The following is a 22,456-nucleotide window of genomic DNA, read 5'->3' as shown; positions in this document are numbered from 1 at the left end:
ATCGCATTCCATCATCAACTCCCGTACAGATTACTGGACTCTATGTGGCAAATTCACTAAGATTCGTAGTTGCGCCAGGCATAACTTCGCCGCACTTCGCCGCACTTCCCCACACTTCGCCAGGCGTAGTTTCGCCAGCGCTCCGCAAATTCACTCAAATCCGAAGTTGCGCTCAGGGGTAGCGTAAGGTTGCGAAGTTGTGCTAGCGTCTATTCGCTAAGCGAAGCGAAGTTACGCTAACGATGGTTAATTTGCATACGGCGCCAAATTCAAATTTCAATGGAGGAATACGTACAATCGCTACAAATGCCTGGGAAACCTTCAAAACATCAAATACATTTTTTTTTTTTGCCCTACACATGTGCCCACTGTATAGTTAAGTTGCCATGAGTTAGGAAATGTAGGGGGGAAGGAGGGGAGCCCCAAAAACATTTTCGATCTTTTTCAGCCTATCACCCATAATATAGAAAAAACGCCAGCGTTTTTTGGGACTTAGAAAAAATGTGAACTTTTTTTGAAGCAATCCCTATCTACTCTATTGCGCTTCACCTGGTCTGAGGTGGTGAAGGAAGTCTGGCGTAAAAGGTAGCGTTCAGTACACTGCGCAAGTTAGTGAATTTGCGTAGTTACGTCCGTTGCGCAAATTCGCCACGCGTAAGGGTGCGAAGTAACACTAGCGAATTTACGCCAGTGTTCGTTAGTGAATTTGCGAAGTAACAAAAATGCCCAACGCTAGCGAATTAACGCTAGCGTTAGGCGCTTCGGCGCTTAGTGAATTTGCCCACATGATAGACCCACTTGGCAGATTTGTCTTCGCCAAAATAGAAATCCACAACCATAAGATAACATTGGCAAATTGTTATGCCCCAAACACAAAACAATCTCTGTTCCTAGATAAAGTACTGACAAAGCTGGAAGAATTTTCCGAAGGCCCAATCATTCTGGGTGGTGATCTTAATGTGGCGATTGAGCCATTATTAGATTCTTCCACAGGGAGGTCCAGTCTACCATTTAAAACCATACAAAAGATTAAATCTCTGTTGTACTCTAATCAATTGATGGATTCCTGGATTACTACATACAATGCCCCTGGAACCGTCCCAGCAATTTTTTAACTCACTTAACGCAGTAATCACATCCTTTATATGGGTCAAAGGTAAACCGAGACTAAACAAAAAAATCTTAACCCGTAGCAAATCTCAGGGAGGCCTAGGTTTACCAGATTTTAAGCAATACTGAAGAGCAACTAGCTTGGGAAGGATTGTAGAGTGGTTCCACTGCCAAAACACAAAAAAATGGATCCAAATAGAACAATCCCTGACTGAAAGACCACTCCAAGCATTATGGTGGCTACCCACCTCGCAAAGGCCAAAACCTAATCTCCTGCTTCTGATATGTAGGGAAACCCTAGCTATAGCTGACAACTTTTGCGCATCTAATCTCACGAAAGAGCCCATGCACGCCAATAATACGAAACCCCACTTTTACCCCTGGCATGATGCATAGCCTATTCCTGGATAGAAAACCCAATGTTAACCTCATGGGCTTTCATGTAATAAAGGACAAAGCATTGAACTCCCTAGCCAACCTTTGTCCTGGCAAAGTAGAATTTTTCCTCTATAAATTAAAATATGCTCAACTCAAACACTGGCTCCTCTTACCAGAAAACAAACAGATAGTAACAGAACCCACATTTACTTTTGAGGACTACTGTCTAGCTCAGGGATCCCCCTAATCACCTCACCTCATTACTATACAAAATAACAGAACACCAGATGGTAAATAGCCGACCAAAATATACCAGTAAATGAGAGCGAGAACATGTACTGATGAACAATGGGAAACTTGTTTCTTACTCACTCATAAATTTTCCATAGCTTGCAAGGTACAATAAACAAATTTCAAAGTAATTTCAAGATGGTATAGATGCCCTGACATACTGCAAAAGATATATCACACTCCGAATGCATTATGTTGGTGCTGCAATGAAGAAACAGGGTCTATGTTACTGTCAGGTATTGCTGGGATTCAAGCCAGGGACCTTTGGGTTTCTGGCTCGATACCTTAACCATTTGGCCAGGTGAGCAGCCTGTAGGGTTGCTCGCCATGTGTTACCTATTTAAGGGTAGCACTTAGAACACTCCTTGCCAGAGCATTACATTGTTTCTCCCTAGTACTGCGGCAGCGCCCCTAACTAGGTAGTTCTAGCTCTTGCCCCTTTTCCCTTATTATTCATTTGTCTGCCTGTCCTTGTCTAGTCTTGTCTTGCTTTACCCTATCTTGTACCTTCCCAGCCTTGACCTTGACCTGACCCTGCCTTGCTTGTTCCTGATATCTGCTTCCTGTTCCACCTTGTACCTTGCCCTGACTTCACCTTGTACTGACCTTGTCTCACCTGTTTCTGATTCTTGCTTTCTGACCCTGCCTTGTACCCTGTACCCCTCTCTCGCTATCCTCAGCTCCAGTCCTGTCTTGCTATCTGCTCCAGTCTCCCTGTGCTATCTTGCTTTCTTGCTCCAGTCTCCCTCTGCTATCTTGCTATCCTGCTCCAGTCTCCCTCTGCTAACCTGCTCCAGTCCTCTCTTGCTATCCTGCTCCAGTCTCCTTCTGCACTCTATCCCCAGTTTGATCTGATCTACGCCCACACCATCCTGTCCCATCCAGTCTGTTCCTGTCCTGAGTCGTCGCCCTCTTCATCCAGCCTAGTCCAGTCCTGATTTTCACCCTCTCCATCTTGTTCTGCTCTGTACCTGATCCAGACTGGCTCTTCGCCCTCATCAACCTGTTCCTGCCTTCCCTTTAAGTGTTCCCTAGGCACATACAGCTCCTGCCTCAAGGACTCGCCCTTTCCCTATCAGTCTCCACAGTGCCCCCTACCTAATCCTTGACAGTTACACATCTGGTGGGACTGTAAAATGTTGAAAGAATTTTGGGATAAGGTTTTTGAGGCAATTAATATAATATTGGGAGTACCTGTAAAGAAAACCCCAACTATTGGCTTACTATCAATGATCAGAGGCACTAGTATAAAAATTCACTACTGGGGTACTGTTTAGGGGCAGGTAGAACAGTGATACCTAGACACTCGAAATCCACATTACCTCCCACATTCAGTGAGTGGATTTCCGAAATGAGTCAGATAGTGCGTATGGAGGAACTATTGTCATATATGCACGATAGACAAACAATATATGTCAAGACTTGGGCAGCTTGGGTTATGTTTCTGGATTCAGAAGTTATAAAAAATGTTTAACCGGACAGGAGCAATCTTTTAATTAAGTACAAACAATTGTATAACAGAATGAGCAAAATGTAGTGTTTGGCCTAGCACAAGTTTCTTTTCTCTTTTTTTTTTTTTTTTCCTTTTTCATTTCTCTTTCTTTCTGATATTTTTTTAGTTGCTTGCCCAGGGTATTCCCACTAGATCCCTCCTAAACCAGTTCACCCCCCTCCTGATTCGTTTCAGGGGATCTATTATTATGATGTAACTTAAGGGAGATGGACGTAGGGACATTACACTCTCTACCATAGGACATGAGTAGAGCATTAATACTAAGCAATATAAGTATGGGTTAACACTCAATTATGTTTCCAAGGTATCAACGGAGAAAGGATAATTGGGATAGAGAGTTTAGAACTAAAGAAAAGAAGTGATCACCCTGGTGTTTTGCATTGATACTTGTATTTATCTTTTCTCGCGTTCTTTCTAGCATTTGAATGAACACACTGTATGGAAAACATGCTTTATTATTGTAAAAAGAACGTTGAGATGTTATTTTTGTGTATGCTATATAAACCAAAAATAAAGATTATATTAAAAAATGTGTTCTCTTAAGCTTCATGCTATCTTTATGAGAAATACCAAGTAGGTCAAGAACCTTGCAGATCCTGGAAGTGGTAAATTCTTTCTATTGGGAGGAGTTTATAGACCTCTGTACTGTAGTTTCATCATACAGGAATACTGTATATTCTACATAAAATCCTGTTTTATCCCTTTATAATGTCTGTTATACTTTTGTAAATCAGCTCTGCATCTCATGAACACTATACTGTACATAGTAGATAAGAGCTTCCCAGACCATAGAGGTGAAGAAAAATGGTTACAAAGGATTCTTCAGACCAAAGTTTAATTAATAAAGATGTTCTTTATAAAAGTCACATGATGGATGTGGCCTAAGGTGGTTCTGTGTCTACTGGGAACCCAACTGTCCATAACAGCAGAAAAGCTTACTAAACGACTACAACTTGTAGATGGCAAAGTTGACACTAACAAGAACCCTGTGAAGCCTATATATTCTGTGTAACTCACTCCTTGGTTCTAGCAAACTGAACCATGAGGTTTCCCTAAATCTACAAATCCAATCTTGAGTAATTTTATTGGAGAAATTATTTGTCTTCAAAAAGAATTGGCTTGAAAAATGACTTGATTTTCGATGACCCCTCTGAACAACGACCTGAACTGATCTAAAGAACTAATGCCCTGAAAGCTAAGGTTGATCACATAACTACAGTGATACATGCTCACTCAAGGGGACAGTCTAGATTTGGAAACCTCTATATAAAAGGCCTCAGTTATATGCTTAGGTCAGGAACCATCTGAAAGCATTGTAGAGGAGGTTTGCTCTAGTTCCTGACTTGTTTTAATGGACCACATCCATTGAACTCAGCACCCTGGTAATCATCTCACGATTATTCGACTATAGTGGAACCAATCAAAAGAAGCTGAAAGTTGTGATAATCAAAATACTAAAATTCACAATTTATGCAGACATTATGCCTCCGAGGTGGCAATACAGTCCATGACCTCAGTTTAACTTCAGCAGAAAACTTGGCACTAGAGGGATTCCCATTTAGACCATTATGTTACATACATCCAAGCTTATAGGTTCACTATTACAAACAATAGCTTATAACAGTGATCTCCAACCAGTGACTCACCAGCAACATGTTGAGCACCAACTCCTTGGGTGTTGCTCTCAATGGCTTTAAAACAAATGCTTAGTTCTGGCTAGAAAGCGAGTTTTAATTGCATAAAAACTAGGTGTACTGCCAAGTAGAGTCTATTGTTGGCTGCCAGTCTACATAGGGGCTACCAAATAAGCCCCCATTTGGCACCCAGTTTCAGGTCTGTGCTGCTCAACCAGCTCTTTTTAAATTTTCATGAGGCTCACAGGTAAAAAAAGGTTGGGGCCCCCTAACTTAGAGACATTCTGACCTGATTTCATATGGGACCTCCTTGGATGAATCTTCCTCTAAAAGAGTCATTCCATCTCAACAGAGATCAGTGTTGCATCAATAACTAAAGCTATTAGTAGAACCTACCTAGGTCATTTCTCGTACTCGTTGATCATTATTTTGGGTTTTTACTTACTTAATTTTCTGCTGGCATTGGTGGATGAAGTTTAACCCATCCAAAGGATCCCAGTGCATATATATGATATGTAGAGTAAAAGCAGGAATGCCAGTGTGGACTCTGGAGTCCTGGTCCTGCCTGGTGGTACCAATCACTGATAACATTAAATATAACTTTGTGATAACTCTGGCTATATCTGTAGCTCCAATGGTCCATCTCTCAAGGTCTGACCACCCCAGTCCCTGATCTTTTAAATCCACTCACCTTACATTCGTAATAAGCGCATTATTTTATTTCAATCACCCTTGGGCAAATCATTGGTTTGTCGATTATTCCATTTTTGTTTGTTTTAATGGACCATCAGCATCATCAAATGAGTAACATAAAATCAAAAACAATAACATTTTATAAATTATCTTTTTGTATCTATACATTATATAAATTTCTGCAGCCTTTCTAAAGGAACTTTGTATCAAACATTATGAAGTAGGCACTAGAGTACAAAAAAAACCCACGGAGACCAGCTTCAGATGGGGTTCAGTCATTCCACTGTAACCACTTGTACAGTTTCTCCAAGGGTCTATGTTAGAGCTGCTGTGCTCTGGAGCCTCCATATCTTTGTTCTCAGCTGTAGATCACATATTGGTGATTATCGGTCGCCTTATCTTAACCTGGATGGAAGACAAATAAAAAGGGTTGTATGAAATGGAGGAAAAAAACAGAAACAAATGAAAAGATGGTGCAAATGTTACACTGGAATGGAACAGGTGGAAGAGAACATGACCACTAATCTATTGAGTTCTGAGCATCAGGTCTAGACAAATGAAAACATGGAATATGTGCAAAAAAATTACATGGAAAGCAAATAGAAATGGGTCCGATTTGGCAGGTTTAGGAGTAGAGAGCGGCGGAAGAGTAATATGGGGCTACAAACACAGCTGAAGGTGAAGAGTAGTGGGGTCATACCCGGACTGTCGTGTCCACATTTTGCAGTGCAGCCCGGAAGCTTCCGTTATTAGAGGAGGGATAGCTGCCATTGGTGTTGTCTGTAAGGAAAAGGATATGGGTTTATGATTATGATGGGAAGTTTTTAAGGTTGTGTTATCCTTTCTATATTCATCAGCTTTTCAGAGCCTTTCTGTGTTGCCTTTAGTCTGAAGCTAAAGGGAAAACGAACTATTTGGAAAACGCTACCACGTCCTTCAAAATGCTTATGTTTTTCAAGTTTTGCTCTTCGTACCATTTATCAGTTCATTGGTCAGAGCTTCACCTGTCAGTGCACTTACCCGCCTCTCCATTGGCCGCTCCCCGGTTTATGGTGCTGAATCCGCTCTGACTACTCCACTCATTATCGTTATCCTCCTCATACCATTTATCCTCCTGATCCTTGGCAAATGGTTTCCTGGTGTCCAAGTGCAACACAATAATACATTATGATCAGGCAACAAGGTTACACGTCTGGTTAACACAACCACAACTGATGTAAGTGAAATCCATTCATACTCACAACCTAAAAAACTGACTAACCTTGTCATAAGGACATTTCGGGGAAGAACCCCTTGCTTGTACATTGCTGAGACTTCTCTATTGCTGCAGGCCCTCCTAGCACCTACAGTATATCTCTATTATAGCCTTGAATAATTGCCATACTTCATTGCACCATGAACTACAGTATTTGCACCTACCTGAACTTTGCTGTGTATCATATTGTCATATTGTGCTGGATGAGCCTGGGGTGCAAGAAAGCCATGAACTTAAATAAATGAGCCTTATAACATCACCACGCAGCCATGGTTCAGCACTGGATTAATTAGGAGATTACCATCTTAATCTTTTAAATATACTCGCCCAGATAATTGCAGTCGTATGATGACTTTACACAACTCACACATTAATTCACCAAATAACAAATGCAAAAATGTCCAACTAGTGATGAGCGAATTTATTTTCAACATGTGCAAATTTTTTCTCAAAACTTCGGCAAAAATGCAGTGAAAAAACGCCCATAAGAAAAAAACGCCCATTGCTTTAATGCATTTGGAGAAAAAAGTCACCATAAGAAAAAACGCCCATTGACTTTAATGCATTAGGACAAAAAAAGTCACCACAAGAAAAAACGCTCATTGACTTTAATGCGTTTCATGAAATTTCGCAGTGTCGGCGAAGTGAAACGGGACAGATTCGCTCATCGCCCCAACCATTTTTAAAGGGATCCTGTCATCGGAAAACATGTTTTTTTCAAAACGCATCAGTTATTAGTGCTACTCCAGCAGAATTCTGCACTGAAATCCATTTCTCAAAAGAGCAAACAGATTTTTTTATATTCAATTTTGAAATCTGACATGGGGCTAGACATTTTGTCAATTTCCCAGCTGCCCCAAGTCATGTGACTTGTGCCTGCACTTTAGGAGAGAAATGCTTTCTGGCAGGCTGCTGTTTTTCCTTCTCAATGTTACTGAAGGAGTCTCAGTGGGACATGGGTTTTTACTATTGAGTGTTGTTCTTAGATCTACCAGGCAGCTGTTATCTTGTGTTAGGGAGCTGCTATCTGGTTACCTTCCCATTGTTCTTTTGTTTGGCTGCTGGGGGGGGAAAAGGGAGGGGTGTGATATCACTCCAACTTGCAGTACAGCAGTAAAGAGTGATTGAAGTTTATCAGAGCACAAGTCACATGAGTTGGGGTAGCTGGGAAATTGACAATATGTCTAGCCCCATGTCAGATTTCAAAATTGAATATAAAAAAATCTGTTTGCTCTTTTGAGAAATAGATTTCAGTGCAGAATTCTGCTGGAGCAGCACTATGAACTGATTCATTTTGAAAAAATTTTTTTCCCATGACAGTATCCCTTTAAGAAGTCTTCCAAATTTATATTGGGGTTTGGAACGATTTGGACTATAGCATGATGGGGCAAACATAACAGTTGATGCATTTTCACACAGTAGAAAAAACACATTTCTTACAATTTGTTGTTTTTTTTGGATCTGTAGAGTAGAAATCCCACAGACGCAATGATAACGCCCAGCACCGCAATTGCTGCTCCAACACTGCCGTATACAGCTGATTTTAACATCTGCCCGTCGCACTTCTCTGAGGCGTATAAGTAAGTATCTGTGTTTGGACAACTGCAGGGAAACAGAACTCCATTGTTACATGCAGAACTTCTTCCACCCAACGCACAACGTAACGCACAACTGAGTGTGTATTTGGAAAGGAGGTGCTCTTATTAATTCATTAGTTCCCATCATGCATTAGGGTGTATAAAAACGTAATAGAAGAACAGGAAGCATAAGGCATGGGAACATTATGGGGGATTAGGGTTTCATACTCACAGGCAATGTGGGCCGGTCTCATTTTGAATTTGGCAGGTTCCGAAGTTGCAGTCATAATATCGGTCAGAATTAAGGTCACAATCAGACAAACAGACCACTTTGTCATCAATGATTTTTGCAGTGTAGAATTTACTAAAGCCGGGGGAAATTTCGTTTCTGCATAATTCTGGAAAATGCAATATTGTACAAATTGACTTAAACTTATTAAGACTACCCTAAACATCCCCCAGAATAACATACCTATCTGAGCTTTGCTGCTCTTTCAACTGTGAGGACCTCAAAGAGGTGCCTACTGGGCATGCTCACTGCCTCTTCTCCAATAGAAATCAATCAGGCATGCTCAGTAGGTACCTCTCTGAGGTCTTCATAGTCAGAGAAAATGAGAGAAAAGGGGAGGAACTTCATGTTAGACAAGGAAGTCACTAATAGAGATGACGTTATGTTGCTTGTAATTAAAGGGGTTATTCACTTTTTTCAGTTCATTTTTAGTTTGATGTTGAGACTGATATTCCAAGACATCTTATTATTTGTGCTTTTTTAATTATTTAGCTTCTAATCAGACACTCTTTGGTTTGCAATTTCAGCAATGTGGTTACTATAGTCCAAATTCCCCTAGCAACCATGCGCTGATGTGAATAAGAGACTGGAATATGAATGGGAGAGGCCTGAATAGAAAGATGAGTAATAAAAAGCAGCAATAATGAAAACATTGTAACTAGTAGAATTAAGTCAAAGGCTACTGGACATTTATAGTTTTTCAACTAAAGAAACTTGGATGAGAAACATTTTCAAGAAAAACTCCAGTTGCCTTTGATTTACTTCTACTAGATACTGTATATCATGACTTAGGTAAATGAGAATCTTCATAGACAAAAAAAAACAGAGTATTTGTGTTTTAGATGGGGTCAGTGACCCCCATTTGAAAGCAGGAAAGAATCAAAAGAAGAACGGAAATAAACTATAAAAAATATAAATTGAAAAATTTCTTAGAATTGGCCACTCTATAACATGTTAAAATTTAATCAAGGTGAACCACCCCTTTAAGAAACCAAATAAGACTCAATGCAGAGAGAAAGGTTTGTTATTCTGGGGGGGAGGGGGTTTAAAGTAATTTTAGAGAAAGTGACTTCAGCATATGCCACAGGGGCAGAGCTTTCATTGTTTGTGATCTCTCCTCCTGGGCTGTTCTCTTTTATATTCTTAGGCAGGGGTGGGGCTTTAAGCCAAAGTAGGAGGGGTTTCACAATTTCAGAGGACAGTGTATGTCGCTTTTATTCAATTAAGCCACTAGGGGAGCTCTTGTTCCATCATCATGTTTTTAGACTAACTGAAAATAGTGGTGGGTGCATTTCTCCCGTTTTGCCGAATGCCGTGCATCCAAAAAACTTTTTGACGCCGGCGATTTTTCCAGGTCAAATTTTCACGGGAGATTCGAAAATGTATTCGCCGGCGAAATGCAAAAATTCACCACGAATTCGTACCTGCCTAATTAATTTGCCCATCACTAATTGAGAACAATGCAATGGTGAAAGAGAGATGTTAAAGAGAAAAAGCCAAGAAGTAGACAATACATATCTATCCCTGGGTGACATTATTTATCAGGATTCAGTCGCTGGTGCACAGATAAAGGATGTAGGCTGATACTTACCCTCTTTGCTCAGGATAATTGCCCTTTGTATCATGGTGGAACCACTGAAACACATGTTTTCTATAAAAGAAAAGAAGGGTAAGTTAAATGTATAGGAACCATCAGGGAGCTGAAATGTTTATGGGTCATTCCATCAAAACAGAACCTTCTCTATGAATGCTGCAAACTGCATTGGTTCCAAGAAGACATTCTGGGGCAGATTTATCAAAGGATGAGGTGAAAATTCAAATTTCAAGCTTTTTTTGTGTACTTCGACTAGGGAATAGTCCAAATTCGATTTGAATTTGAAAAAAAATTGAAAATTCGAATATCGAAATTTATCATGTACTGTCTCTTTAAAAATTCAACTTAGACCATTCGCCATCTAAAACCTGCCCAATTGTTGTTTTAGCCTATGGGGGACCTCCTAGAACCTAGTTGGAGTCAATAGGACTTTTTTGGGAAAAACTTCTAATCGAATTCGAAGCGAATGCGCTATTCCTTCGATTCGAACGATTCAAATACAGACCTATTTGATTGAAAACGGACCTATTCGACCAAAAAAAAAAAAACTTTGACTTGATTTCGGTTGGTCTTTTTGAATTCGAATTACGAAGTTTTTTTCAATTCGAAATTAGACCCTTGATAAATATGCCCCTCACTGTTATCTGTATGATCGAGTCACGTAGAACTGGTATTTTATAATTGGCCGGTATTAAAGGAATGTGGGGACAAGCCAGGAAGCTTCTGTTTCTTCCTATTTAAAGGACAAATGACCCTAACATCAAATAGGCTGTGATTAGTCTAGCTAGTACTTACCTTTATCGGAGCAGTTAGAATTGTAATTATTTATTTTTTTCATTGCTTCATTGATGTTTTGAGTTAAGTTTTCATTCTGGGCCTCCACGTTGATATTTTCCCAATAAGTGATTTCCAGAATCAGATCATAGTCCACAATGATACTACCTGCCCTGTAAGAGACACACACACACATTGTAATAAAATAATTAGGGCAAATGGGAAACTATATGGAGGATTGCTGTGGATCGGACGCTGCTTCCCTGGCTCATGTAGTATATCCATTCAATAAAAAAGTCCCATGTAGAAATTTACTCAGAAAATAGTGACAAGTCTTCCAAATATGACTACACCAAAACCGGTAACTTAGGGGGTAGTTTACCAAAATTCAGAATTTATCTAGTTGGGCTTTTTGGGGTAAAACTCAAATTTTTTACCTTTTCTTTTTAAAAACGCAAATTTTTCGAGATTTATTAAAGCCTGATGCTGCAAAAAGCCAGAATCCGAATCTTCTCAGACCTGCCAAGGTTGTCAATGAAATCAATGGGAGAGGTCCCTATTAGTGATGGGTGAATTTGTTCCATTTCGCTTCGCCGGAAAATTCCCACGAAATGCGTGAAATGGCAAAAAAAATCGAGTTTTTGCGAGATTTCAGTCAATTTTTTCAGGTTTTTTTAAAAAAAACTCGCATTTCTCGGGTTTTTGTAAAAAAAACTCAAATTTTTCAAGATTTATTATACCCTGACCTGGAAATAGCTCAAATCCGAAAATACACTAAAATCTAAAACCTGTTGAGGTCATGTAGAAGTCAATGACAGAGGTCCCCTGAACCATTCGGAGATGTTTGTAACTTTCATGATGTTCCAGTGTTTTTTTAGAGGGTTTTACTCTAATAATTTGAGCGATTCGAGTTTTTTCACGCTGAAAACTCGATTAATTCGAGTTTTCGGGTTGTTAACCACCAAACTCGCTTATTCCGTTTTTTTCCATTTAAATTTTTTCTTGAACAAGAAACCATTGAGTTGTCAGTTCATTCGAGGTTTTAAAAAGCTCGCATAACTCTAAACCTCGACCTTTGATAAATAACCCCCTACGTTACCAGTTTTGGTATATTCACGTTTGGCACTATTTTCTGAGCACTTTACTCTGGTACATTTGTACATGGGACGTTTTTATCAAATTGACATACTACTAGTGATGGGCGAATTTATTCGCCAGGTGTGAATTTGTGGCGAAGGTCCACGTTTCGCCGCCAGCGAATAAATTTGTGAAATCGCAGCGAAAATTTGCCGGCGTCAAAAATAATTTATGACAATTAATAGGCGCCCATTTACTTTAATATGTGTTCCGCAAATTTTTCGCCGTTTTGTGAATTTTGTTGGAAATTCGATTTTTTTTCCGGCAAAACGAAAAGGGAGAAATTCGCCCATCACTGCATACTGCACTATGGGGCATGTTTATTAAAGGTCGAGTGATAGAGTTTTTTTTTACCTCGAATGAACTCGAAATTAGAATGTATGTTACCGACCCGAAAACTCGAACCAAATCGAATTCGAGTGTAACTTGATTCGTGTTTTTTCTCCGAAATAAACTTGAATGTCAGGAAGGTTATTAACATCTCTAAATGGGTCACTGGACCTATGCCATTGACTTCTACATGATCTCGGCACGTTTTTGGGGCATACTACCGAATTCAAGTCGTTCCCAGGGTCGAGGGATGATAAATCTCGAATTCGAGTTTGGATTTTTTTGTGAGTTTTGACCAAAAATCCAACTCGAAAATTTGAATTTACCAATGGAACCATAATAAATCTGCCCCTATATGCGCTATGATTTTAGTGCACTTCCTTTCTAATGTTCACATGAATAGTATAAATGGCTGCTGTCCTCTCTTTGGTACTTCATACTAAGGACAAGGTACTTACTTCACTTGAGTTATTTTAACATCTTTGTATTCCTTAATGTGCCCACAGGCTTCCTTTATCTGTAGGGAAAAAAAGAAAGAGAGGTCAAGGCTCATCACAGCTGAATTTTTGTCCTAGCGGGTGGTTGTGTCTTCTTCCTTTATTGCTAGAACGGCAGTCCTGCCCTGCTTTATGGCAAGTATATAGAATAGATAACACTGTGTACCTTCCACTTCTTAAATCAGTGGGGTGATTCACCTTTGAGTTAACTTTTAGTATCTTATAGAATAGGGAATTTGAAGCAACTTTTCAATTGGTCTTCATTGTTTTTGATAGTTTTTGAATTTTGAACTGCCCAGGAGGAGAGCTCATATGCTGAAGTCACTAAATATACAGTAAGTAATCTCTAAAATGACTTTAAACACCCCCAGAATAACAAACCTTTTTCCCTGCATTGAGTCTTATTTGGGTTCTTAAAGGGGTGGTTCACCTTTGATTAACTATTAGGGGCCGATTCACTAAGGGTCGAATTTCGAAGTTAAAAATACTTCGAAATTCGACCCTCGGATTGAAATCCTTCGACTTCGAATATCGAAGTTGAAGGATTTAGCGCTGATCCTGCGATCGATCGATCGAAGGATTTTCCGTTCGGTCGAACGATTAAATCCTTCGAATCGAACGATTCGAAGGATTTTAATCCAACGATCGAAGGAAAATCCTTCGATTAAAAAATCACAGGCAAGCCTATGGGGACCTTCCCCATAGGCTAAAATTGACTTCGGTAGCTTTTAGCTGCCGAAGTAGGGGGTCGAAGTTTTTTTTAAAGGGGAAGTACTTCGACTATCGAATGGTCGAATAGTCGAACGATTTTTCGTTCGATTCGTTCGATTTCGTTCGACTTCGAACGAATTCAACCAATTCGATGGTCGAAGTACCCAAAAAATACTTCGAAATTCGAAGTATTTTTCATTCGAATCCTTCACTCGAGCTTAGTGAATCAGCCCCATGATATGTTATAGAGACGCAAATCCTAAGAAACTTTTCAATTGGTCTTCATTGTTTATATATATATCGTGTATTTGCATTATTCTTCTGACTCTTTCCAGCTTTAAAGTTGGGGTCACTGACCCCATCTAAAAACAAATGCTCTGTAAGGGTAAGGACACACGAGGCGATAGCGCGGCGATTTGACTCGCGGCGACTTTTCGCCGCGACTTTTAAGCGGCAATCGCTGGGGAAACTTTGGCGCTGGCGTCTATGGGGAATCGCGACAAATCGCTAGCGTAAAAACACACGCGGCGATCTTTTTTCTATTGTCGCTCGAAATCGCCTCGCTAGGCGATTTCGAGCGACAATAGAAAAAAGATCGCCGCGTGTGTTTTTACGCAGCGATTCCCCATAGACGCCAGCGCCAAAGTTTCACCAGCGATTGCGGCTTAAAAGTCGCGGCGAAAAGTCGCCGCGAGTCAAATCGCCGCGCTATCGCCTAGTGTGGCCTTACCCTAAGGCTATAAATGTATCGTTATTGTTACTTTTTATTCCTCCTCTTTCTATTCAGGCCTCTCCTATTCATATTCCAGTCTCTTATTCATATCAATGCATGGTTGCTAGGGGAATTTGGACCCTAGCAACCAGGGTTGCAAACTAGTGAGCTGCTGAATGCAAAGGTAAATAACTCAAAAAAACAAATAATAAAAAAAATGAATTGCAACTGCAAAAGATAATTTAAAGGAGAACAGCCCTTTTTAACGAACACAGCAAGTTACATTGGGGGATTATGGGATAATTCCTATAGAGACTGAATGGGTGAGGGGTACAACAGGCCTACAAACAGACTACACTGACTATTTATTATTTCTGCAACACTGAAAGCATTTTGTGCATATAAGTGAACTGTATGTTAAATTCATAATTAGCAGAGCACATGGCACTATATTCATGGCTTACTCACCTTCTCTTTAAATTTATCTTCAAATGCTTCGTATTCAGTACTGTTTATAGGTTTGATTTCTGACAAGTTCTTGTTGGTTATTGTAACATTCATTTTTGCTGTGGTATTGACAACGTTACCTGCGGGGGAATTCAAGTAGAATTAAATGAAAACTGTACACCCAGATAATGTATAATGTATTACATAAAACAGCTCATATGTAAAAACCTGCTTCATGTAAATAAACCATTTTCTTAATAATATACTTTTCTAGTAGTATGTGCCATTGGGTAATCATAAATAGAAAATTGCCATTTTAAGAACTAAGGGCTCCCCCTCGGGATCGTAGGACTCACAGTGCACACAAAAAAAACATACATATTAGGTCACATGAGCCAATTAACAGACAGAGTTGTGTCTTTTGCTCCCACACTTCTTCATGTTACAGTTAGAGCTGCAGTATTTCTGGTCAGCTGATCCCTTCCTGTTACAGTTAGAGCTGCAGTATTTCTGGTCATATGATCTCTTCCTGTTACAGTTAGAGCTGCAGTATTTTTGGTCAGGTGATCTCTTCCTGTTACAGTTAGAGCTGCAGTATTTCTGGTCAGGTGATCTCTTCCTGTTACAGTTAGAGCTGCAGTATTTCTGGTGATATGATCTCTTCCTGTTACAGTTAGAGCTGCAGTATTTCTGGTCAGGTGATCTCTTCCTGTTACAGTTAGAGCTGCAGTATTTCTGGTCATGTGATCTCTTCCTGTTACAGTTAGAGCTGCAGTATTTCTGGTCATGTGATCTCTTCCTGTTATAGTTAGAGCTGCAGTATTTCTGGTCAGCTGATCTCTTCCTGTTACAGTTAGAGCTGCAGTATTTCTGGTCAGGTGATCTCTTCCTTTTACAGTTAGAGCTGCAGTATTTCTGGTCAGGTGATCTCTTCCTGTTACAGTTAGAGCTGCAGTATTTCTGGTCAGGTGATCTCTTCCTGTTACAGTTAGAGCTGCAGTATTTCTGGTCAGGTGATCTCTGAGGCAGCACACAGACCATCGCGAAATGGTGGCTAAAGTTGGGTGTAAAGTTTTCCTTTAAATGTGCAAGTTGCAATGGGTGCAATGTCCACATGATTTGGGTTAGAGTGACAACATTCGCATGTGATTCACTTATTACCTATTGACACGACACACTAGTAGAAGCCAGGAACTACCACCATAGTTTTTAGGTAAAATTCAATTATCCAAGTGGCTTCCAATAGCTCTATATTAAGTTATCGCATGTGTCCTTGCTATGGTGCTCATTATGGCTCCATATATTACTTGTCCATTGAGTTGTTACATGTGAACTTCATGTATTTCTCAGGGTATCTTTATCTTTGGTACTTACGCATTTCAACTCTATCTTGGATGAACTCACAAAGAGACCCAAAGAACAGTTTTTGACACACGCATTTGTTTCCATCAAATTTCCCGCTGTTCTGACATTCTTCTGCAAAAGAAAAGGGGAAGTCATGTCTATGAATGAGGAGGAGACCCAACATAACCAGGAGACATAGCATTACATATACAGCGGTTACATATTGTGCACAAAACAGACAAGGAATTATCTAGGATGAAAACTGTTTCTTGCTGGTGCCATCTTTATATAACAAAAAATAAGCACTGTACATGAGGCCAACATAGTTCTTCATAGAAGTACCAACCCAGGAGACTGCTTGCTGGTCATCTTCATGCTTCTTCCAGGCAAGAAGACTTTCATTGATCGCATTAAGCGGCAAAATGTGTTATCTTTATATTCTGTGTACAAGGGTGTGACATTTAGCCTATGAGTAAGTGCCCCAACAGGCACGAAACGTTTTAGGTTTCTGTCCAACATGTCCTAATACATTTTTTGTAATTTAAATCGATTGGCCCTTTATTCTTTTGGAGTTATTAGAATGTTCTTCCAGGCATCCCCATTGTATATTCTCCAGGATACGTACACAGTAAAGAAATATTGGTAAAAGTTCTGTACTATACATGCATCCACCCCAACTGACAGAGAATGACCAGAGGAGCATTGGAATATTAGGGTGGTGCTCAGCAAGCAGTGTCCTGGGCTGGTGGACTTCTGAAGAAGAGGAGCAAATTGTCTCAGAACATTATTGTCTGCTTTATACTAACGGTTCAATAAAAGGTGAAGTACCCCATTAAAAAATTTTAAGTGACTAAAACACAACCATACCAAACTCGATAGGAAAGTAGACCAGTCCACAATAGGGGAATGGCACTAACAGGAGAAATGCAAATGCAAAGTTACTCTATGTAAGAGTTGTACCTGACATGAGCATGGTTTCTCCAAGGTCACAAGGCAATAGCAGTGTACTTACAAGTATTTTATGCAGTAGGGATCTTAATTAAATTAACCATATCAATAAACACTTGAATAAATAGATATAATAAATAAAAATAAAACATGGAACTTAAGACAGAAGCACTTACTCTTTGAAGTCTGTTGAACGGCTGTTGTCACAGTGCTTGATTTAATGGTAGTTTCAGTGGCAGTAGAGGCAGTTGTGGTAGTCACCGCTGTGCTGTGTGGGGTGTCAGTTGTGCCAGTGGTCTCAGTAATGGTAGTCTCAGTGGTTCCACTTGTGGGAGTCTCAGTTGTGCTAGTGGTTTCAGTGACAGGAGTCTCAGTGGTGCCACTTGTGGGGGTGTCAGTTGTGCCAGTGGTTTCGGTGACAGGAGTCTCAGTGGTGCCACTTGTGGGGGTGTCAGTTGTGCCAGTGGTTTCGGTGACAGGAGTCTCAGTGGTGCCACTTGTGGGGGTGTCAGTTGTGCCAGTGGTTTCGGTGATGGTAGTCACAGTGGTGCCACTTGTGGGGGTGTCAGTTGTGCCAGTGATTAGGGTGATGGTAGTCTCAGTGGTGCCACTTATGGGGGTGTCAGTTGTGCCAGTGATTTTGGTGATGGTAGTCACAGTGGTGCCACTTGTGGGGGTGTCAGTTGTGCCAGTGGTTTCGGTGATGGTAGTCACAGTGGTGCCACTTGTGGGGGTGTCAGTTGTGCCAGTTATTAGGGTGATGGTATTCTCAGTGGTGCCACTTGTGGGGGTGTCAGTTGTGCCAGTGATTTTGGTGATGGTAGTCACAGTGGTGCCACTTGTGGGGGTGTCAGTTGTGCCAGTGATTAGGGTGATGGTAGTCTCAGTGGTGCCACTTGTGGGGGTGTCAGTTGGGCCAGTGGTTTCGGTGATGGTAGTCTCAGTGGTGCCACTTGTGGGGGTGTCAGTTGTGCCAGTGGTTTTGGTGATAGTAGTCTCAGTGTTGCCACTTGTGGGGGTCTCAGTTGTGCCAGTGGTTTCAGTGACAGATGTCTCAGTGGTGCCACTTGTGGGGGTGTCAGTTGTGCCAGTGGTTTCGGTGATGGTAGTCTCAGTGGTGCCCCTTGTGGGGGTCTCAGTTGTGCCAGTGGTTTCAGTGACAGATGTCTCAGTGGTGCCACTTGTGGTGGTGTCAGTTGTGCGAGTGGTTTCGGTCATGGTAGTCTCAGTGGTGCCACTTGTGGGGGTGTCAGTGGTGCCAGTGGTTTCAGTGAGAGATGTCTCAGTGGTGCCACTTGTGGTGGTGTCAGTGGTTTCGCTGATGGTAGTCTCAGTGGTGCCACTTGTGGGGGTGTCATTTGTGCCAGTGGTTTCAGTGATGGTAGTCTCAGTGGTGCCACTTGTGGGGGTCTCAGTTGTGCCAGTGGTTTCAGTGACAGATGTCTCAGTGGTGCCACTTGTGGGGGTGTCAGTTGTGCCAGTGGTTTCGGTGATGGTAGTCTCAGTGGTGCCCCTTGTGGGGGTCTCAGTTGTGCCAGTGGTTTCAGTGACAGATGTCTCAGTGGTGCCACTTGTGGTGGTGTCAGTTGTGCCAGTGGTTTTAGTGACAGATGTCTCAGTGGTGCCACTTGTGGGGGTGTCAGTTGTGCCAGTGGTTTCGGTGATGGTAGTCTCAGTGGTTCCACTTGTGGGGGTCTCAGTTGTGCCAGTGGTTTCAGTGACAGATGTCTCAGTGGTGCCACTTGTGGGGGTGTCAGTTGTGCCAGTGGTTTCGGTGATGGTAGTCTCAGTGGTGCCCCTTGTGGGGGTCTCAGTTGTGCCAGTGGTTTCAGTGACAGATGTCTCAGTGGTGCCACTTGTGGGGGTGTCAGTTGTGCCAGTGGTTTCGGTGATGGTAGTCTCAGTGGTTCCACTTGTGGGGGTCTCAGTTGTGCCAGTGGTTTCAGTGACAGATGTCTCAGTGGTGCCACTTGTGGGGGTGTCAGTTGTGCCAGTGGTTTCAGTGATAGATGTCTCAGTGGTGCCACTTGTGGGGGTGTCAGTTGTGCCAGTGGTTTCGGTGATGGTAGTCTCAGTGGTGCCACTTGTGGGTGTGTCAGTTGTGCCAGTGGTTTCGGTGATGGTAGTCTCAGTGGTGCCACTTGTGGGGGTGTCAGTTGTGCCAGTGGTTTCGGTGATGGTAGTCTCAGTGGTGCCACTTGTGGGGGTGTCAGTTGTGCCAGTGGTTTCGGTGATGGTAGTCTCAGTGGTTTCACTTATGGGGGTGTCAGTTGTGCCAGTGGTTTCGCTGATGGTAGTCTCAGTGGTGCCACTTGTGGGGGTGTCATTTGTGCCAGTGGTTTCAGTGATGGTAGTCTCAGTGGTGCCACTTGTGGGGGTCTCAGTTGTGCCAGTGGTTTCAGTGACAGATGTCTCAGTGGTGCCACTTGTGGGGGTGTCAGTTGTGCCAGTGGTTTCGGTGATGGTAGTCTCAGTGGTGCCCCTTGTGGGGGTCTCAGTTGTGCCAGTGGTTTCAGTGACAGATGTCTCAGTGGTGCCACTTGTGGTGGTGTCAGTTGTGCCAGTGGTTTCGGTGATGGTAGTCTCAGTGGTGCCACTTGTGGGGGTGTCAGTAGTGCCAGTGGTTTCGGTGATGGTAGTCTCAGTGGTTCCACTTGTGGGGGTCTCAGTTGTGCCAGTGGTTTCAGTGACAGATGTCTCAGTGGTGCCACTTGTGGGGGTGTCAGTTGTGCCAGTGGTTTCAGTGATAGATGTCTCAGTGGTGCCACTTGTGGGGGTGTCAGTTGTGCCAGTGGTTTCAGTGATAGATGTCTCAGTGGTGCCACTTGTGGTGGTTTCAGTGGTTTCGCTGATGGTAGTCTCAGTGGTGCCACTTGTGGGGGTGTCAGTTGTGCCAGTGGTTTCGGTGATGGTAGTCTCAGTGGTGCCACTTGTGGGTGTGTCAGTTGTGCCAGTGGTTTCGCTGATGGTAGTCTCAGTGGTGCCACTTGTGGGGGTGTCAGTTGTGCCAGTGGTTTCGGTGATGGTAGTCTCAGTAGTGCCACTTGTGGGGGTGTCAGTTGTGCCAGTGGTTTCGGTGATGGTAGTCTCAGTGGTGCCACTTGTGGGTGTGTCAGTTGTGCCAGTGGTTTCGGTGATGGTAGTCTCAGTGGTGCCACTTGTGGGGGTCTCAGTTGTGCCAGTGGTTTCGGTGATGGTAGTCTCAGTGGTGCCACTTGTGGGGGTGTCAGTTGTGCCAGTGGTTTCGGTGATGGTAGTCTCAGTGGTTTCACTTGTGGGGGTGTCAGTTGTGCCAGTGGTTTCGGTGATGGTAGTCTCAGTAGTGCCACTTGTGGGGGTGTCAGTTGTGCCAGTGGTTTCGGTGATGGTAGTCTCAGTGGTGCCACTTGTGGGGGTCTCAGTTGTGCCAGTGGTTTCAGTGATGGTAGTCTCAGTGGTGCCACTTGTGGGGGTCTCAGTTGTGCCAGTGGTTTCAGTGACAGATGTCTCAGTGGTGCCACTTGTGGGGGTGTCAGTTGTGCCAGTGGTTCCGGTGATGGTAGTCTCAGTGGTGCCACTTGTGGGGGTGTCAGTTGTGCCAGTGGTTTCGGTGATGGTAGTCTCAGTGGTGCCACTTGTGGGGGTGTCAGTTGTGCCAGTGGTTTCAGTGACAGATGTCTCAGTGGTGCCACTTGTGGGGGTGTCAGTTGTGCCAGTGGTTCCGGTGATGGTAGTCTCAGTGGTGCCCCTTGTGGGAGTCTCAGTTGTGCCAGTGGTTTCAGTGACAGATGTCTCAGTGGTGCCACTTGTGGTGGTGTCAGTTGTGCCAGTGGTTTCGGTGATGGTAGTCTCAGTGGTTCCACTTGTGGGGGTCTCAGTTGTGCCAGTGGTTTCAGTGACAGATGTCTCAGTGGTGCCACTTGTGGGGGTGTCAGTTGTGCCAGTGGTTTCGGTGATGGTAGACTCAGTGGTGCCCCTTGTGGGGGTGTCAGTTGTGCCAGTGGTTTCGGTGACAGATGTCTCAGTGGTGCCACTTGTGGTGGTGTCAGTGGTTTCGCTGATGGTAGTCTCAGTGGTGCCACTTGTGGGGGTCTCAGTTGTGCCAGTGGTTTCGATGATGGTAGTCTCAGTGGTGCCACTTGTGGGTGTGTCAGTTGTGCCAGTGGTTTCGGTGATGGTAGTCTCAGTGGTGCCACTTGTGGGGGTGTCAGTTGTGCCAGTGGTTTCGGTGATGGTAGTCTCAGTGGTGCCACTTGTGGGGGTGTCAGTTGTGCCAGTGGTTTCGGTGATGGTAGTCTCAGTGGTTCCACTTGTGGGGGTGTCAGTTGTTCCAGTGGTTTCGGTGATGGTAGTCTCAGTGGTGCCACTTGTGGGGGTGTCAGTTGTGCCAGTGGTTTCGGTGATGGTAGTCACAGTGGTGCCACTTGTGGGGGTGTCAGTTGTGCCAGTGGTTTCGGTGATGGTAGTCTCAGTGGTTCCACTTGTGGGGGTCTCAGTTGTGCCAGTGGTTTCAGTGACAGATGTCTCAGTGGTGCCACTTGTGGGGGTGTCAGTTGTGCCAGTGGTTTCGGTGATGGTAGACTCAGTGGTGCCCCATGTGGGGGTGTCAGTTGTGCCAGTGGTTTCGGTGACAGATGTCTCAGTGGTGCCACTTGTGGTGGTGTCAGTGGTTTCGCTGATGGTAGTCTCAGTGGTGCCACTTGTGGGGGTCTCAGTTGTGCCAGTGGTTTCGATGATGGTAGTCTCAGTGGTGCCACTTGTGGGGGTGTCAGTTGTGCCAGTGGTTTCGGTGATGGTAGTCTCAGTGGTGCCACTTGTGGGGGTGTCAGTTGTGCCAGTGGTTTTGGTGATGGTAGTCTCAGTGGTGCCACTTGTGGGGGTGTCAGTTGTGCCAGTGGTTTCGGTGATGGTAGTCTCAGTGGTTCCACTTGTGGGGGTGTCAGTTGTTCCAGTGGTTTCGGTGATGGTAGTCTCAGTGGTGCCACTTGTGGGGGTGTCAGTTGTGCCAGTGGTTTCGGTGATGGTAGTCACAGTGGTGCCACTTGTGGGGGTGTCAGTTGTGCCAGTGGTTTCGGTGATGGTAGTCTCAGTGGTGCCACTTGTGGGGGTGTCAGTTGTGCCAGTGGTTTCAGTGATGGCAGTCTCAGTGGTGCCACTTGTGGGGGTGTCAGTTGTGCCAGTGGTTTCGGTGATGGTACTCTCAGTGGAGTCACTTGTGGCGGTGTCAGTGGTGCCAGTGGTTT

The 22,456-nt window shown here is 43.2% G+C and overlaps 2 protein-coding genes across 2 annotated transcripts; one reads left to right on the top strand and one right to left on the bottom strand.

Annotated features, from left to right (window-relative positions):
• Positions 1-5,059: 5,059 nt before the first annotated feature.
• LOC121401290 (mucin-17-like) lies at positions 5,060-18,452 on the bottom strand. The gene is made up of 11 exons (XM_041585643.1): positions 17,411-18,452; positions 16,317-16,418; positions 14,964-15,082; positions 13,034-13,092; positions 11,130-11,281; positions 10,332-10,391; positions 8,684-8,849; positions 8,315-8,476; positions 6,640-6,755; positions 6,320-6,399; positions 5,060-6,024 (listed from the first exon to the last, which is right to left on the bottom strand). Exons 1-11 carry the CDS (start codon positions 18,450-18,452, stop codon positions 5,989-5,991), a joined length of 2,094 nt encoding a protein of 697 aa, XP_041441577.1. The 3' UTR covers positions 5,060-5,988.
• Positions 18,453-20,459: 2,007 nt separating this feature from the next.
• On the top strand, positions 20,460-21,413 carry LOC121401186 (loricrin-like; the record flags this gene model as incomplete). The annotated part of the gene is made up of 1 exon (XM_041585521.1): positions 20,460-21,413. A coding segment is annotated over one exon (954 nt), but the record flags the coding sequence as incomplete, so codon positions are not given.
• Positions 21,414-22,456: the final 1,043 nt, after the last annotated feature.

Source organism: Xenopus laevis, chromosome 3L (genome assembly GCF_017654675.1).
Source record: "Xenopus laevis strain J_2021 chromosome 3L, Xenopus_laevis_v10.1, whole genome shotgun sequence".
Lineage (NCBI taxonomy): Eukaryota > Metazoa > Chordata > Amphibia > Anura > Pipidae > Xenopus > Xenopus laevis.
The sequence above is the reverse complement of the archived record's forward strand: the minus strand, read 5'-3'. Positions and strand labels throughout refer to the sequence as shown.